This window comes from Kogia breviceps, chromosome 3 (assembly GCF_026419965.1).
Source record: "Kogia breviceps isolate mKogBre1 chromosome 3, mKogBre1 haplotype 1, whole genome shotgun sequence".
NCBI classification, from domain to species: Eukaryota; Metazoa; Chordata; class Mammalia; order Artiodactyla; family Physeteridae; genus Kogia; species Kogia breviceps.
In genome coordinates, this window is record NC_081312.1 from 112,684,157 (window position 1) to 112,702,390 (window position 18,234).

At 38.7% G+C, this 18,234-nt stretch overlaps 1 protein-coding gene across 1 annotated transcript in view; it reads left to right on the forward strand.

Moving 5' to 3' along the window:
* CERS3 (ceramide synthase 3) overlaps positions 1–18,234 on the forward strand; it is a 100,815-nt gene that overhangs the window by 16,830 nt on the left and 65,751 nt on the right. Inside the window, exons 3-4 of the mRNA XM_067030710.1 lie at positions 6,085–6,202; positions 12,463–12,581. Coding sequence (XP_066886811.1) covers positions 6,085–6,202; positions 12,463–12,581 — 237 coding nt within the window. The remainder of the gene's footprint in view (positions 1–6,084; positions 6,203–12,462; positions 12,582–18,234) is intronic.

Below are 18,234 nucleotides of genomic sequence, written 5' to 3' on the forward strand. Positions count from 1 at the left end.
TCCTGCTGTATGTATTTGATGGCTTTTTGTTTGTATGACCCAGTAAAACATGTGTATGAACATAAAGTACATGTATTGTTAGCTGACATAAGTGGTATGGTGGTAAGACCTTCTTCCATATCTTCTTTTTTTAAATACAGCACTGTGCTTTATGATCTATCCACATTGCTCTGTGTACATCTGGTGCATAATAAGTTTGTTTTTATATGTCTCTGAAATGTATAGGTCATTTTCAGGAGAACTTAGGCCATCTGGAAGTTGGACTGGCTTATATATTTTATCAGAGTATTTTAAGAAAATTTTTTTTTTAATTTTTGGCCATGCAGTGCAGCATGTGGGATCTTAGTTCCCTGATCAGGGATCGAACCCATGCCCCATGCATTGAGAGTGTGAAGTCTCAACCACTGGACCGCCAGGGAAGTCCCTAGGAAAATTGTTATTCAACTCCGTGATTATAAAAAATGAATTTAAGGGTTAAATGATCATTCATAACTAAAATTTCCAGCATTTAATTAAACACAGAAACTTCTAAGTAAGTACTGGAATAGCCTGACCTGGCAGATAATGGAGTCTTTGTTAGAAATGAAGGAAGAATAGGGACATATCATGCTTTTAAAAAAATCATCTTTACTGAGGTATGATTTACATACAAGAAAGTTCATGCAAAATTTGATGCATTTTGACAAAAGTATACAGTCATGTAACTATCACCACGATCATGATATAGGAGATTTCCACTGGCTGAAAACTCCCCTGTACCCTATTCAGTTGATCCTTTTCCTACTTACTACCTCCTTGCAATCACTAAAATGCTTTCTTTCAGTATAATTTTGCCTTTTCTAAGATTTCCTACAGATGGAATTATACAGATTATAGTCTTTTGTGTCTGATTTCTTTCACTTAGCATAATGCTTTTGAGGTTTTTTTCATGTCATTATATGTATCAATAATTCCTTGTCATTGCTGAGTAGCCTTTCAACATATTGATATATGGCAATTTATTATCCTTTAATTAGTTGATAGAAATTTGGATTCTTTACAGTTTTGGACTATAATCAATAAAGCTTCTCTGAACATTTGAATAGAAGAATTTGGGCATATGCTTTTATTTCTCTTGTTAAATTGCTAAAATGTTCTTCAAACGACATTGTTAATGTATGTGTATCTATACAATAAATTATTTGGCAATAAAAAGGACTGAACTCCAAATGCGTCCAAATACATTGATGTATCTCAAAAACATTAAACTCAATGAAAGAAGCCAGGCACAAGCAACCACATATTGTATGATTCCATTATGTTAAATATCCACAAAAGGTGCAGCTATAAAGACAGAAAGTAGATTAGTGACTGCCTGTGGCATGATTAACAGGAAAGAGGGATTAAAGTAAATATGTACGAGGTATTATAGTGGGATGATGAAAATGTTCTAAAGCTGACTCATGGTGATAATTGTACAGCTTGGTAAATTTACTAAAAAAGAAAAAAATCACTGAGTAGTATACTTGAAAATGGTAAATTATATGTAAAAATGCATTAATAGTTATTTTTAAAAGATGTCAATAAAATGAAAAGACAGACTAGGAGAAAATGTGAACAAAACATATATCTGATGAGGGACTTAAATTCAGAATATATAACTCAATAATATATTAAATTCAGAATATGTAACTCAATAATATACAAAGAAATAACTTGATTTTTTTTAATGGGCATAATATTTCAGCAGTAACCTCACCAAAGGAGATATACAAATAGCACGTAAACACATAAAAAGATGTTCAACATCATTAGTCATTGCCAAAATGCAAATTAAAACCACTACACACTGAAAAACAAAACAAAACAAAACAAAAAACCCACTACACACTGAAAGTTAACAAAAACGTCAGAGTAAGGGCCTCTGAAAATTTTCTCCTTCCTAAAATCAGAAAACTAGCAAAAATTGTCAAGATCAACTTTTCAAAATTTAGAATTAGCCAAAGACTTGCAACAATCCAGAGAGTGTTATTTAAGAAAAATAGCTGACTGTTGGAAAGAACAGCAAGCTTTGTGGCATTTTAACTTGCCCTATTTCTGTCCTTACCTTTCTTCCTCTGTGATAGTCTTGAAAAACCAACAGCTCACAATTTCAGTGGAAACCAGCAGCCTGGCAGCCATTGAAGGAAGCAGAACAGAGTTGGAGCTCCTTCAAAGCATCATTCCCAGAGAACTGTCATTATCTTACTTGTCTGGTGGTTCCCTGGAAGGGCATTAATCACAAGCTGTCTTTATTTGCCTTTTTCCTTGGGGAGAGGAGGGGTGCTTGTCTAAAACACTTAGAGGCAATTGATTAACTTTGGAACTGCCTGAGGTAATGGATAGCAGTTGGGGCAAACAATAAACTAACAGCTGGGAAATGATATGTCCATAGGGGGTTTTGGAAAGCTCTGACTTATTCTTGGAAATCAGAAGACCACTTGAATTTGTAGAGCTTTGGGCATGCCCAGGGCCATCCACATGCTCAGGTAAGACCTTAGTAGACCTTAAATTCTCACCTCTGGGTGACCTTGAGGCTCTGTGCAAACAGGAAGTGAAGGCTAAGGCAGAGTTGCCCACTATCTTACTGTTGAAGGTGTGCCCTGAAACATACACAGAGCCCCTTAGTAAACACTGGAAGACTTATTGGTTCCAGGCATTTAAGGAAATCTCTGTCTAATCACTAGGAGACCACTAAACTAACCTAATAAATACTTTAGTCACCACACATGACAAAGAATACAGACTTTACAGATCAGTTCAAAAATGTAAACAAATGGACAACAACAAACTCTGAGTATGGGGATAATCTGATTTCCAGAGTTGTCACATTATATTATTAAACTTGTCCACTTTTCAACAAAAAATTATAAGACATGCAAAGAAACAAGAAAGTATGGCCCATACACAAGAATAAAACAGCAATCAATAGAGAGTGTCCCTTACAAAGCCTAGATGTTGGACTTCTTATTGGACAAGACTTTAAGTCAGCTGTTTTAAATATGTTCAAAGAACTAGAGAAAACTGTGCTTAAAAACTAAGGAAAGAATGAGAACAATGTCTCACTAAATTAAGAATATCAATAAAGAGATAAAAATTATAAAAAGAAATCAAATAGAAATTGGGACTTGAAAAGTACAATAACTTATATTAAAAATTCACTGGAGGGACTTAACAGCATATTTGAGCAGGCAAAACAAAAAGTCAGCAGTCTGAAGAACAGAAAAAAAATGTAGAAAAACAAAGAGCCTCAGAGACCTGTGGGACAGCATCAAGCACAGCAACATATGCATAACAGGAACTCCAGAAGAAGAGGAGAAAATGAACAGGATAGAAAATATTTGAAGAAATAATTGGCTAAAAATTTCCCAAAATTTGATGACAAACATTAATCTACGTATCCAAGAAGCTAAACAAATTCCAAGTAGGATAAACTTAAAGAGATCCATATCTAGATACATCATAAGCAAACTGTTGAAAGACAAAGAATCTTGAAAGCAGCAAGAAAGGAGCATCTCATCACATAAAAGGGATCCTCAGTAAGATTGAATTGATTTCTCATCAGCAACCACGGAAGCCAAAGGTAATGGGAGGACAAATAAAAATTTAAATAAAACTGTCAACCAAGCAAAACTATTCTTTAAAATGAAAGAGAAATTAAGACATTCCCAGATAAACAAAAACTGGAAGAATTTGTTGCTAAGCAGACCTACCCTATGAGAAATACTAAAGGGAGTCCTACAGACTGAAATTAGAGGACACAGACATTAACTTGAATCCACATGAAGAAATAAAGAGCACCAGTAAAGTTACCTACATAAGAAATAACAAGAAAATATAAATGCATTTTTTGTTTGTAACATGTTTTTCTCCTATCTGATTTAAAAGGCAACTGCATAAAATAGTAATCATAAATGTATGTTGATGAGAACACAATTTATAAATATATAATTTATATGACAGTAATAGCACAGAGAAGGGAGATCATGGAGTTTTTGTATAGTGCTGAAATTATTTGGCTATTAATCTGAGCTAGGAGCTTATAAATTAAGATGTTAATTGTAATCCCTAGATGAACCACTAAGAATGTAATTTTTAAAAGATAGTAATAGAAGAAATGAGAAACAAAAAGGCATAAGCTATACAGAAAATAAATAGCAAAATGGCAGATATAAATCCTGTCTTATCAGTAATTAAATGTAATTTACATTAAATGAAAATGAATTAAATTCTCCAACTAAAAGGCATAGATAGGAGGACTTGATAGAAATATATGATCCAACTATATGGTTTCTATAAGAGAAACACTTTAGATTCAAAGAAATAAATAGGTTGAAAGTAAAAGGATGAGAAAATATATACCATGCAAGCAATAACCAAAAGAGAGCTGGAGTGGCTATACTAATACCATACAATTTAACAGCCTTTAAATTGTTACTAGAGACAAAGGACATTTTATACTATAACAGGGTAAATCTATCAAGAAGATATAACAATTATAAATATATATGTACCTAGCAACATAGTCCCAAAAACGTGAAGCAAAAACAAACAGAATCGAAGGGAGAAATCTACAATTCAACAATAACAGTTGTAGACTTCAGTACCCCATTTTCTATAATGGATAGAAAAACTAGGCAGAAAATCAACAAGAAAATAGAAGACTTGATTAACATGATAAACGAACTAGACCTAACAGACATCTGTAGAGCACACCACCAATTGTAGCAGAATACACATTTTTCTCATGTGCACAAGGAACATTCTCCAGAATAGACCACGTGTAAGCCATAAAACAAATTTCAATACATGTGAGAGGATTGAAATCATACAAAGCATGTTTTCTGACCACAATGGAGTGAAATTAGAAGTCCATAACAGAAGGAAATTGAGAAATAAGCAAATATGTGGAAATTAGACCACATACTTCTAAATAACCAATGGGTCAAAGGAGAAATCACATGGTAAATTAGCAAATAGTTTGAGATGAATGAAAAAGAAAACACCATATGAAAACGTATGAGATTCAGCAAAAGCAGTGCTTAGAGGGACATTTATAGCTGTAAACACCTATATTTAAAAAGAAGAAAGATCTCAAATCAATACCTTCTACCTTAAAAAACAAGGGAAAAAAGCAAACTAAATTTATAATAAGCAGAAGTTAGGAAATAATAAAAACTAGGATGTAAAAATCAATAAAAACCACCACACATGCAGTAGAATTGCTAAAATTAAAAAGACTGGCAATACCATCTATTGGCAGAGATATGGAATAACTGGAACTCTGGCACATTATTGATGGGAATGTAAAATAGTGCAGACACTTTGGAAAACATTGGGCCAGTTTCTTATAAAGTTAAACATATACTTGCCATACAACCCATCAGTCCCATTCCTAGATATTTACCCAAGAGTCATGCCATTTTTCATAAGTTAGAACTTCAAATAGGGACATAATAATTTCTTGAAGATAGTATCACCAAAGAAAACCTTAATAACAAAACTATTATTTATTTTAATCCCTGGTAGTCTTAAAAATGAAACTCTAAGTAGAATGGCTTATCCCAGTTCCTGGATCTTGTATATAAATACATTTGGGTTTACATAAAATGGATTTTAGAACTGTGCAAGTACAGTTGACCCTTGAACAACAGGGTTTGAACTGCAGGCTCCACGTATAAGCAGATTTTTTACAATAGTAAGTACTACAGTACTAGATCTACAGTTGGTTGAAGCCATGGATGTGGAACCTTGGATACAGAGGAACCACTTACACGGAGGCTGACTATAAGCTATACAAGGAGGATTTTCAACTGTGCTGCTGAGGGTTGGCACCCCTAACCCCCATGTTGTTAAAGAGTCAACTATATTTTATTTTTTTAAGTTATTGCATATATAAAAGTTCTCAAATTTTGCTCTCTCTGAGTTTCTGTAAGGCAGATATTGGCTTTAGATAGCCCAATGACTGATCTTTCATTTGGAATCTAAAATTACATCTTGAGTTTTCTGGTGACATTGTGAATTCATTCTCAGATTTTGAACTTACTTTTGTTCATATTTTTGTAGGTTTGTTGCTTCACCTCTAGCAAAAACAATTGGCATTAAAGAGGAAGTTCGAAAGAAGATTACACCAAATACTGTTTTAGAGAAATTTTTCAAACATTCCACAAGGAAACCATCTCAAGTAAGTACAGATTCTTTGTTTTTGGATTTTAAAATATCCTTAATGTTTCAATCATCTGTGGTTTACCTTATCTGTGCAAAAAATCTGTTTCAGTTGAGCAGCAAATGACTTGAATCATTTGAGTTTTTTTTCTCTATTGATAAGTTATACAACATTCTGAGCATAATATAAAATGACAAATAAATATTATAATATAAAACTACAAACGTTGCTAGTGTTGAATGCTAACAATCAATGCCATAATTTGGGTATATATGTCAAAATTTAATTTTTAATGGTAGGATATATACAAAGTATACTAATGAAAAAAGATCATTGTTAAGGCAGAGTTGCCCATATCTGACACTTTTTTTGTGTGTGTGTGTGCTACGCGGGCCTCTCACTGTTGTGGCCTCTCCCGTTGTGGAGCACAGGCTCGGGAGGCGCAGGCTCAGTGGCCATGGCCCACGGGCCCAGCCACTCTACGGCACGTGGGATCCTCCCGGGCCAGGACACGAACCCGTGTCCCCTGCATCGGCAGGTGGACTTTCAACCACTGCGCCACCAGGGAAGCCCTGACACTTTTGATAATTGTGACACCATCAATATACACTACACACACTATGAAAGTGTCTATTGGATGGCTTTCCTGAGCAGGACACTTTATTTTCTCCAAGGCCTCGAAATACTCAGAAATATACTGTGCCCCTACCCACTCCCCAGAGATAGAACAGTTAGGAGAGTCACAAATCTCTTCTCAATATGAGATGTACTTGATGAAATGTTATGGTGCACTGCATGTTTACGCCACAGAAAATGGCTTTAACCTAAAAGTTATATTTTAAAATAATAGTGTCTAGGCAAGTCTAGTTTCATTATACCCCCATATTTAAATGAGAGATGAAATAAAAACTTCTCCAAAAGTGGCATACCCTCTATGACGAATACAGACATCTCTCACCAGTAATTTAAAAGTCAGAAGTATGTGCTAACACAATTTTAGGGTAGATAGATTTTTAAGGTCCTGAACTTATCTGCTGAATTCACTTGCTTTTCCTATGAGCTGAATTCACTTGCTTTTCCTATCACTGGTCTGGTGGGCTTCCTGCACAAAGAAGCCATGTTGAGGTCTGACCACATAGCACCAGGCATCATGTTCAGAATTGTTCACAGCTAGCCAGCACTGTCTCTAACTTTTTCTGCCCTCAGCTTCTGTATGTGCCTTTTTTTCTAAAATGAGGACAGTCTGACAAGCCATCTCCACATGTTCTTTATTTCCTTGTGCTCTAAAAGACTGCAGTCATTCATCTAAATACTGTTGTTACCACTGGTGATAATAATGCCTAAGCATCATTTCATGTTTTTCAGATGGGAAATTATTTAGCTGTGTTTATGAAAAGTTAGGACTCTTTCAGAGAGTCCTTATTATCCTTCTCTGTTTCTCTCTGAGAATAACTAACCTTGGTAATACCTTGAATAAAACATGAAGAACAGTGGTAGCTATCAGTTACTTGCTGTGCTTGCTGTACATTAGGATATTTTAAAATACGTAGAAAATTCGGCTCTTATCAAGTTTCTCTGCTATGGAGAGAAATTAGCCATGTGACAGTTCAAGAAAAACTAAGAAAAGCTGAAAGAGATTTAGAGATTAGGTCATCTTTCCTCTTTATGATTGAGATGAGGAAACTAAGGTCAACAGAGGAAATGACCTGTCCTAGGTCATGCAGCTAATCAGTGGCTGAATCCCCATCTGGACCCTGGCCCATGGCTCCCTGTCGAGTGCTGTTTCTACTAGGCCTAAATGATGTCTTTATCTGTGAATAGAATGTTAAAAATATATTCCAGAGTCTGGAGCTGTGTGTGTAAGTATTTGATCTAACTCAATTGACAGTACAGCATGGCTTAGTGTAGATATAATTTGGACATTTGCATCAAGTAAAAGAAATGTTATATATCAACCCCAAGTGTTAGAAAGCTTCCTCTACTAAACCATGAAGATGAAGGGACATAATTAAGACACCTAATTTATATTGCTCATAGATTACAAAATCAAGGCAGTATTTGTATAACAGATCAAGATGACAAGTTGGCCAGTAAAATGCCCATAGAATAAAAGTACTAGAACTTAGGAAGATAGAAGAATATAGTAGAGGAAGGCAAAGTACTTGCCTTAATAGTGATTTCAGATGTGGAAACAAAATAATATCACAATAACTCCACACATTAACTTGGCCAATGTCATACAGATACCATTTTTGCTTAATTTATAGCTGAAGTAAGACAAGTTGCTGGGAGGACTAAAAAAAAATTTTGTGCTGATTCAAGGGATGGGTGGGTATTCCGAACCTGTAATCTCAAGGCACTGCAGTGGTAGTACAGGTACCTAACACCTGACTTTATGAAAAGAAACTGAGGATACAAATATGAGGATGCTTCTTCAGCTGCAACAGACTGTACCAATAAAAACAAAAACATATCAGTATATACAGTATCAATTCTGGACTGGTTAGCACAGAAGGGTATAACATGGTATTAATGAGGTCCAAGATGCTATACACATGAACCTCCATTGGGAGTTGTTTTTGTTTTTTGTTTTTTTTCATTTTTAAAAATTTCTGGCTGTGCCGTGTGGCATGTGGGATCTTAGTTCCCCAAACAGGGATCAAACCCACACCCCCTGCATTGGATGTGCGGAGTCCCTGGACTTCCAGGGAAGCCTCTCCATCGAGAGTTTTGATCTGTGATTTCGCACACTTCTTTTGTGACTGTGTATGTGCAGCTATGTGTCCACTGTTTTTATATGTGTGTGTCTCTCTCTGTGTGTATCTCAATGACAACTTCAAGATGTACTGAGAGAGAACCATGGTAACATACCAATATCTCTGGCCCAGCATATCAGTTTTCCTGCTGTTGGTAAAATGAAGGAACAGCAGAACTTATTAACTAGCCCATTTCCTCAGCAAAATCACGATGAGAACTGCTGCAGAACAAATGAGTGTGTAGTCCTGGAAGATGTCTAAAGAAAATGTGGTGCCATAAGGCTGACATAAAGCAGGTATTGTGGTCCACGGAGCATTCCAGTTTTCTAGCTTGTCTCAACCACAGATTCAAACATTTTTAGGGCAAACAGCTCTCTAGTCCAGTTTATTTTATGGGTGAGAGTCAAAGAATTCACGTGGCTCCTCCACGGTCCCAGAGGGTTGTTTTTTGCGTCAAGTAACCAGGCTTCATAGCCCCATTTGGTGCTCTTCCTTCAGGCCACACAACTTCTCCCTGAGGTTCTGCTTGAGAGCCTTTCCCTTCTACAGACACATACTCTGTTGTGTCAGGCTAAAAACATGGATTGTGAAAAAAGACTGTGTGTGGAGGTGGGCAAATTAACCACTCTGTGCCTCGGTTTCCCCTTCTGTGAGCTGAGCATGTTAACAGCACTTACCTCACAGGACTCTCAATTCAGAGATTGAATTGAGTACTTAGAATAGTGCCCAGCACACAGTCAAGGTCAGCTGTTGTTATTTGTAGTCTGTGCCTATCATATAGACTTCTCCAGGAGCATTCTCAAATATGTCTTCCCAACTTAAATCATCCCAAGAGAATGTCATTTGTGCTTGTTTGTATTTCCATAACATCTTACGCAATTTTCTATACATAGTAGGTGTTCAATAAAATGCTTGTTTCATGTATCATTAACAAAATACTACTAAAGACTTTTGTTTGCAAGATGATTTCTATCCCAATAATATTGTAGGTCTATGAGGCCAGTATTGCCAAGACTTTCAACCAGATTCATCTGTGCTCCAAATCAGAAAAAAAAAATGCTTCAGATCATGTTTGATCACTGTCTTATAGAAGCATTTATTCAGCAGGTATCTGTAGAAATGATGGGATAATAAAATTGGATTTTTCTCAGATCTGGGAAAATTCCAGGGTGAGGACAGGGACTTTGCTCACTGCTGGACACCATCTCCACCTCTGCTCACTCCTGGCACTTCATTCTTTACACCTGCAAGAGGGAGACTTCAAAATGCAAACATTCTGTAACCTACAGATAAATTCCAGGCAAGGTCCTCCTTGCTGTGGCCTTAGCCACATCTTTCCTCCTCGCCTCTCTGTATGTTTCCACCCTGCAAGGCCTATTTCTGTCCCTCTAGTGCCCCCGGCTCCCCCGTGCTCTCATCTCCAGACAGCCTTACATGCTGCCAGGACACTTTCCTTCTTCATCCTCTCCTTCCTGGACATTTTTCAGGGTTCAGCATGAGTGTAACTTCTAGGAACTGCCTATGTAAAGTTAGGTCCCATGGTACCCTTATCCTCCCCTATCTCAGCACTCTTGATGTTTTATTAGAATTCTTTGTCACATTTTCTGACTTCCTCACCAGACAGACTTTACCCTGTGAAGGGGAGGCCCATACTGGTCTTGTTCATTTAGATCTTCAATAGAAAGCAGAATGCCTACAGGAAGTAGACACCAACAAATAGTTGCCAATTCAGTCTTGTCAAAAACAAACCAAAACAACAACAAAAAACAGCAGGTGAACCCTTGGCCTACAAAATAATAGGTATTAGAGAGGATAATTTACAAGGAAACAGTATAATATGGGCTATATCTTTGTTTGGTTTTGTTTTGCTTTCTTTCTCTAGATTAAGTAATAGGCTAGCAGTTCAGTAGGTATGTAGCTGCAATTAGTCCTTTGCTTGTCTTCAGCACGAGCGCTTCTTTAGGAATTTTATCTACTGTTGTCCTGTGAGCCTGAATAATTATGTACACTATACACAATAACATAGCAGAAGCTCCACGACTGATCACAGACAGCTGGGTGTACAGCCAACTGGCTCATGGTCAGGCTTTGTTTGGCCTTCACAATCTTGGTCCATGATTGGTTTAAATTTACTTTAAACTTAAACATTTAAATTTAAACGTTAAAACTTAAAGTAAATTCAACATTAAAAAAAAAAAAAAAACCTAGAGATTTCACATCAGATTTCCGGGACTGCACTTTCACTCTGGGAGCCATCATCAGAGCTGGGTGACCACTGTCCCTTTGGGATGGGCCATGTGCTTTCCTGTGTGCTGCATCCATATGGCTCCTGCTTATTTCCTCAAAACTGAGGCTGAGTGACAATTTTATTTTTCTCCTACTAAAGATAAGAGTAAGCTGAAATATTTCTTGTACTCAACATAGGAAAACAAAAGATCAAGAAGACTGGTGTCTCAAAAAAAATTACAGAGCTTATTTCCTTGTGGAAGTGGAAAGTACTGTAGGTTTAACATATAAAGCATGTCTGTGTTGAAAGAATAAAACTTAAAATCTCACCATGAAGCAGACCTGGTCCTCTCAATCATTTTTGGTTCTTGTTTGGCCCTGGGAGAACTTCAAATCTGTGACCTTTGAGCTAATCCATCATCCATATTGTTTTCAATTTAAAATCATAACCTGCAACTTCTGCCTTCCAGAAGAGAAACAGTCGTCATTATTATAGTCAGCAATCCTTAATACTCTTTTACAATTGGAATCATTTCAGATTAGTTTGAAATAGGCTGTACATCTGATTAAATGTGAAAGTTTTGGATCTGGTAGAAAGATTGTGTGAAATAACAGAAAAGACAGGAGCCTAAGTTCTTATTTTCACTTTGCTACTGGTTTTAGGTCTTGGACAAGTTGTTAAAACTCTTGGAGTTCCATTTTTTTCATAAGAAAAAATGAAGAGGGGGCTTCCCTGGTGGCACAGTGGTTGAGGGTCCACCTGCCGATGTGGGGGACATGGGTTCGTGCCCCAGTCCGGGAAGATCCCACATGCCACGGAGTGGCTGGGCTCGTGAGCCATGGCCACTGAGCCTGCGCGTCCGGAGCCTGTGCTCCACAATGGGAGAGGCCACAGCAGTGAGAGGCCTGTGTACCGCAAAAAAAAAAAAGAAAAAAAGATTGGGTTTGTTTGACATCTTAAACTACACTACTCTACCTGGAACCTAGGAGGCCCTAAATAAAATTGGCTGAATGAGTGAGCCACGTATCAACTTGAATATATGGGTTGCTACCACCTTACAGAAAATTGGTCTTTCTTAACAACTCAGAGCTCTGGGAACTAACATTCTCTCTGTTTTGAGGTGTGTGTGTATGATTCCATGAGTAAAAGAGCTAAAGGCACTGGTTCAAGGTCTAATGCACAACCTTCTCCTCTCCAGTGTACGAGCACTTGTAACCCAATCTCACTGTCTCTTGACTGCCTGCCACCCTGACTCTACTCTTAAGCACTCATTCATTTGTTTCATCCCCTTTCAGACTGACATTTATGGACTGGCAAAAAAGTGTAACTTGACAGAGCGCCAGGTTGAAAGATGGTTTAGGAGTCGGCGGAATCAAGATAGGCCTTGCAGGATGAAGAAATTCCAGGAAGCTTGGTAAGAAGGACAGTTAAAGCTTTTGAAATGGTACAATTTTATATGGAGCAGAATAGTCATCTCAGAAGGATTCCTTAGGTTGCAGCAGAAGAAGGGTTTGAACCCTCTCTGTCACTTACCAATCAGGAGTTTGATGCTAGTCACTCATCTACCTCTTGTACTTCACTTTCCTTCTCTGTGAAACAAGGTAAGCTATGAACTCTCTTATTTAAACAGGAGATGTTATGTACTTATCTTTAAAGTCCAGAAAAATCATAAAAATGTCTTAACCTGGTGTTTATCTTTTCTAGGGTATCAGTTGGCCCCAGCTCATCTGACTATCACCTGTTTCTAATCACATTACTCTATCACATTATAAGAGCAGAGAATGTCTGAGAGGGTGCTGTCCTCCTCTCTCAACACTGATGGAGAGGACTTCTTTCTGTCTCACTTGGCTCTTACTCCACCCCTGCCTGTGGACTGGGCAGCCGGTTCCTCTGGGTTTCTGCCTGATTTAGTAGGGGGTCAGGATGGGCTGGGCAACACGTAGGGTTTTTGCAGAGCTGACTGCTTCAAATACTTTCTGAGTGCAGTGAGACTGTACCACACTTATTTTTGGCTTCATTACAACTGTTTTTTTTTTTTTTTTCTCTTCTGCAGAGTATTATAGTATTGATACTTTAGGTTACTCCCTTGGTGGCAAAAACTGACACCTGTGTCAAAAAGAGGGTCTAGGTCATTGCTCTTACTTTGTTCCTCTTCTTTACGTCCAGACAAATGCATGTTAGTTGGGAAATTTTGATGCCACATTCTACATGCCAATAGCATTCCTTCTTTTTGTCTGTTTCTTAAGGTCCTCACATTGCCTAGTGACTTTCACCAGATGTTTTTGTTTTTATGGTAAAATGGACAGGGAGCTGGCATAAGACTCTTAAATAAAGAAACCAAGCCTGTGGAAGGCTAATCTTTAATGACTTTTTTAACTACCTATGCATTGCCGAGTACAGTTATCCATCTGTGAGACTGATGATGTTTAGAGGCACAGACCAAGTCTTCATGGTGTCTCGAGATTTTTTTTCTCATCAGCAGGCTTCCATTGCCTTTCCCACAGTGGCTAGAGTTATATGACCTGGTTTGTTTTCCAACTGCTTCTCTCTGAGTTTTAGCTCTTGAGAGATTGGTTAATATTGTGTTGCCACTATGTCAGCTTGGCCCAAGTGAATCTCTCTGGACCGTCACTACAAAACACTACAAACTGGAGCTGTTTTCAAATTATATCTTCCTGTTTTTCTGCTATCATTCATTCATTCATTCTTTCTTTCTATCAGATGATTCTTATCTTAAATAAAGTCCCCAGGCAGGGACTAACTCTCAACCTCTGAGCTGAATCATACTGCAGTGAAATTCCAGGAATTTCTTATACATTGTAGTGCCTTCCAGTTTATAAATAATTTTGGTTTGATCCCCCTAGCAACAGTGTGAGGCAGTCAGGGAAAGTGGGGCCCTGTTTGAGAAATGAGAAACTGCACATCATGTAGTTTAAGGAACTTGCTCAAGGTTGCCAGGCTGTTGGGGGCCTGTTGCCCTCAGGTCTCCTGACTCCTTTTCTAATACTCTTTCTGCTCACTGTACTGCCCCTGCCACCTAATGCTGACCTCTCAGAAGCAGGGACCCCTATATGTCAAGTAACTGGATGAGAAGGACCCAACATTGGGAATCTAGCTGTCAGTGAGTCTGCTAAAAGTCAGCCACAGAGTTCAGGCTAGAGAAAGAAATTTCAAGTTGCTATTATCAATCAGTCAGGCAATGCAGAGGGTTGTGTGGACCATCTTCTTGGTATGTGGCACTATCCTAGATCATATGGACTCGTAGATATTAAGAGGGAAGTAAAAGTGGAAGATATGGTCACTGGCCTAAAGCAGCTAATCAGGGAGACGAGACTATCACTTATGAAACCACAACATCTGTTGTTGTTCCATTCCCAATGGCACATGGGCCTGTATACCTGTGGTCTACGGTCATGTTCAGATGTGCTCTGGGCATTCAGAGGAGATGGCGTCAGCAGAGTTGGATACATTAGACAAAGGCTTTCTAGAGGTCAGGCATAAGCTGGACCTTGAGGGGAGGGATGGGTCGGATTTCCACAAGAAAAGAAAGCATGAGGGCTTCCCTGGTGGTGCAGTGGTTGAGGGTCTGCCTGCCAGTGCAGGGGACATGGGTTCGAGCCTTGGTCTGGGAGGATCCCACATGCCGCAGAGCAGCTGGGCCCGTGCAACACAGCTACTGAGCCTGCGCTCTGGAGCCCGTGAGCCACAACTACTGAGCCCATGCACCACAGCTATTGAAGCCTGTGCACCTGGGGCCCGTGCTCCACAACAGGGGAAGCCACCGCAATGAGGAGCCCGCGCACCGCAACGAGGAGTAGCCCCCACTTGCCGCAGCTAGGGAGAGCCCGCATGCAGCAATGAAGACCCAATGCAGCAAAAATAAATAAAATAAAATAAGTTAATTTTTTTTAAAAAAAGAGGGGCTTCCCTGGTGGCGCAGTGGTTGAGAGTCTGCCTACTGATGCAGGGGAAACGGATTCGTGTCTCTGTCCGGGAGGATCCCACATGCCGCGGAGCAGCTGGGCCTTTGAGCCATGGCCGCTGGGCCTGCACGTCGGGAGCCTGTGCTCCACAACGGGAGAGGCCACAGTAGTAAGAGGCCCGCGTACCGCAAAAAAGAAAAAAAGAAAAAAAGAAAGCATGATTTGAGGGCAGCATGTTTTAAGTAAAGCAAAGGCAGAAGCAGTACAATGTATTCAGGAGACAGGAGTGAACCCACAATTTTATAATTTAAGTTTTACATTATTCTTTAGCAATGTCACAAATGTCAGGGAACTGTTAAAAGTTATTATGGATCAAATAAATAGACTAAAGCAAAGTACCAAGCTCTTTAATTGTATATGGACTGCACTTTATTCCCTAGCTATAGGATGTGCTACAGGAATCATAGCAAGATATACCTAGCCCCAGGCATTTTGGAAATCTCAGGAAACTTATTCTCCAACACAGAACTCTTACAAATTATGCTCCAACAGGCAGACACTTCTCCATATCAGGATGGATTAGTCTCTGAACATCTTAAGTTCAGTGTATTGTTTCCTTGGCTACTTTCTTTAAGGATGACCCCTAAGCCCTGTTTCACAGAATTCAGGATTTTAATCCATAGTGGCTCCTTTATTTTTAAATCAAATTCCATATTAGCAGATCAATTTTCTTTTTAAAATAAGCATTTCCATTTAGCAATAAAAAGTTTAATAAAAACACTGAGTAATTTCCAAGTATCTGTTGTATATAGGCAGTGGCGCCCCCCGGTGCTGGAGAGAGGCGCTCTCCTCCCGCTGGGTGGACTGCCGCTTGCCCAGCTCACCCTTGGGCAGGTCCACTGCCTGCTCCATCCAGTTCCCCCACCGGACAGCCCCATGTCTGTCCTGTCAGCGTCTCTCATGTCGCCCGAATTCACTCTATCCAGATCCTCCCTGATCTCACCTGGCAGTCTCATCTTTCAACATCACCGTGTGAGTCTAACCAATCAATTTCTGGGTTTTTTTCCAAGAGGTTTTTTTTTTTTTCCCCCTTACAATTATGTTTGTGTCAGCCATTCCTGGAAAAAAAGACATTTTACTGCCTTAGGTTCATTTGAAGCAAGGAAGATAGCATTGACAAGAACATCATCATTCAGCTCATGGTTAATGAAGTGCAGCAGCTTCCAAGCTTTTTGATTTCAGGACCCCTTTGTTCTCTTAAAAACTATTACAGAAAGAAATTATACAGATTGCCAAAAAACACATGAAAGGATGCTTAACGTCACTAATCATTAGAGAAATGCAAATCAAAACTACAATGGGGTATCACCTCACACCAGTCAGAATGACCATCATCAAAAAATCTACAAACAATAAATGCTGGAGAGGGTGTGGAGAAAAGGGAACACTCTTCACTGTTGGTGGGAATGTAGATTGATACAGCCACTATGGAGAACAGGATGGAGGTTCCTTAAAAAACTACAAATAGAACTACTGTATGACCCAGCAATCCCACTGCTGGGTACATACCCTGAGAAAACCATAATTCAAAAAGAGTCATGTACCACAATGTTCATTGCAGCTCTATTTATAATAGCCAGGACATGGAAGCAACCTAAGTGTCCATCGACAGATGAATGTATAAAGAAGATGTGATACATATATACAATGGAATGTTACTCAGCCATGAAAAGAAATGAAATTGAGTTATTTGTAGTGAGGTGGATGGACCTAGAGTCTGTCATACAGAGTGAAATAAGTCAGAAAGAGAAAAACAAATACCGTATTCTTATGGAATCTAAAAAAAAATTGGTTCTGAAGAACCTAGGGGCAGGACAGAAATAAAGTCACAGACGTAGAGAATGGACTTGAGGATACGGGAAGGGGGAAGGGTAAGCTGGGACGGAGTGAGAGAGTGGCATTGACATATATACACTACCAAGTGTAAAATAGATAGCTAGTGGGAGTCTGCTGCATAGCACAGGGAGATCAGCTCGGTGCTTTGAGACCACCTAGAGCGGTAGGCTAGGGAGGTTGGGAGGGAGATGCAAGAGGGACGAGATACGGGGATATAAGTGTATGTATAGCTGATTCACTGTGTTATAAAGCAGAAACTAACACACCATTGTAAAGCAATTATACTACAATAAAGATGTTAAAAAAAATACAGGATGCCCAGGTGAAGTTGAATTTCAGATAAATAACAATTTTTTTAGTATAAGCAGGTGCCAATATTCATTGTTTATCTGAAAAATTAAAATTTAACTGCACACTCTGTATTTTAACTGGCACCTCTATCCTTCACCATCAACTAGGAAAATATCTTGGGGATTTTGGTGAACTTCACTGATCCCTGAAATAAACAAGGTTAATGACAGAAAAGAAAAAAACTATTACAGACTCCAAAGAGCATCTGCTTGTGTGTGTTATACCTACTGATATTTACTGTACTAGAAATTAGAACTGAAACATTTATAAATCATTAGACTACAGAAGCACATATGTCATCAGCTCTCAGAGCAATAATACCATCACAGGACATGTAGCCTCTGGGAAGCACCACTTCACACTTGAGAGGAAATGAGAGTGAAAAAGGCAAATAACATTTCAGTATTATTATGAAAGTATTTTGATGTCAGGGATCCCTGACTTTGAGAACCCCTGGCTAAGTGTAACAGACCTGATAGGACTGGTCCAGGAGGATGTGAAACATGGATTTTACTCTTGCATATGGTTGTTACTGTATAGCCTTGGGTGAGTTATGTGATCTCTCTCAACCTCAGCATCCTTTAGTATTCATCTTATCTACATTTTAGGGTTGTGAGAACCAAGCAACAATACATAAATGGGCTAATTACAGTACCTACTTCTTAAGCTTGTTTTGAGGAAGAAAATGTGACATCACACAAGTGTGCCTAGCATAGTGCCTGGCATAGTGTCAAGAAGTCAATACATGTTTGAGAAACAAATAATATGAGATATGCCACATAGACTTATGGCTTCCTTTGGGGCTGGCAGGTCTCATCATCTCTTTTTTATGCTTCTCGTTTGGCCAGAATAATCAAGGACCAAAGAAATGCTCTCTACATCTAAGCGTGGGGCTTT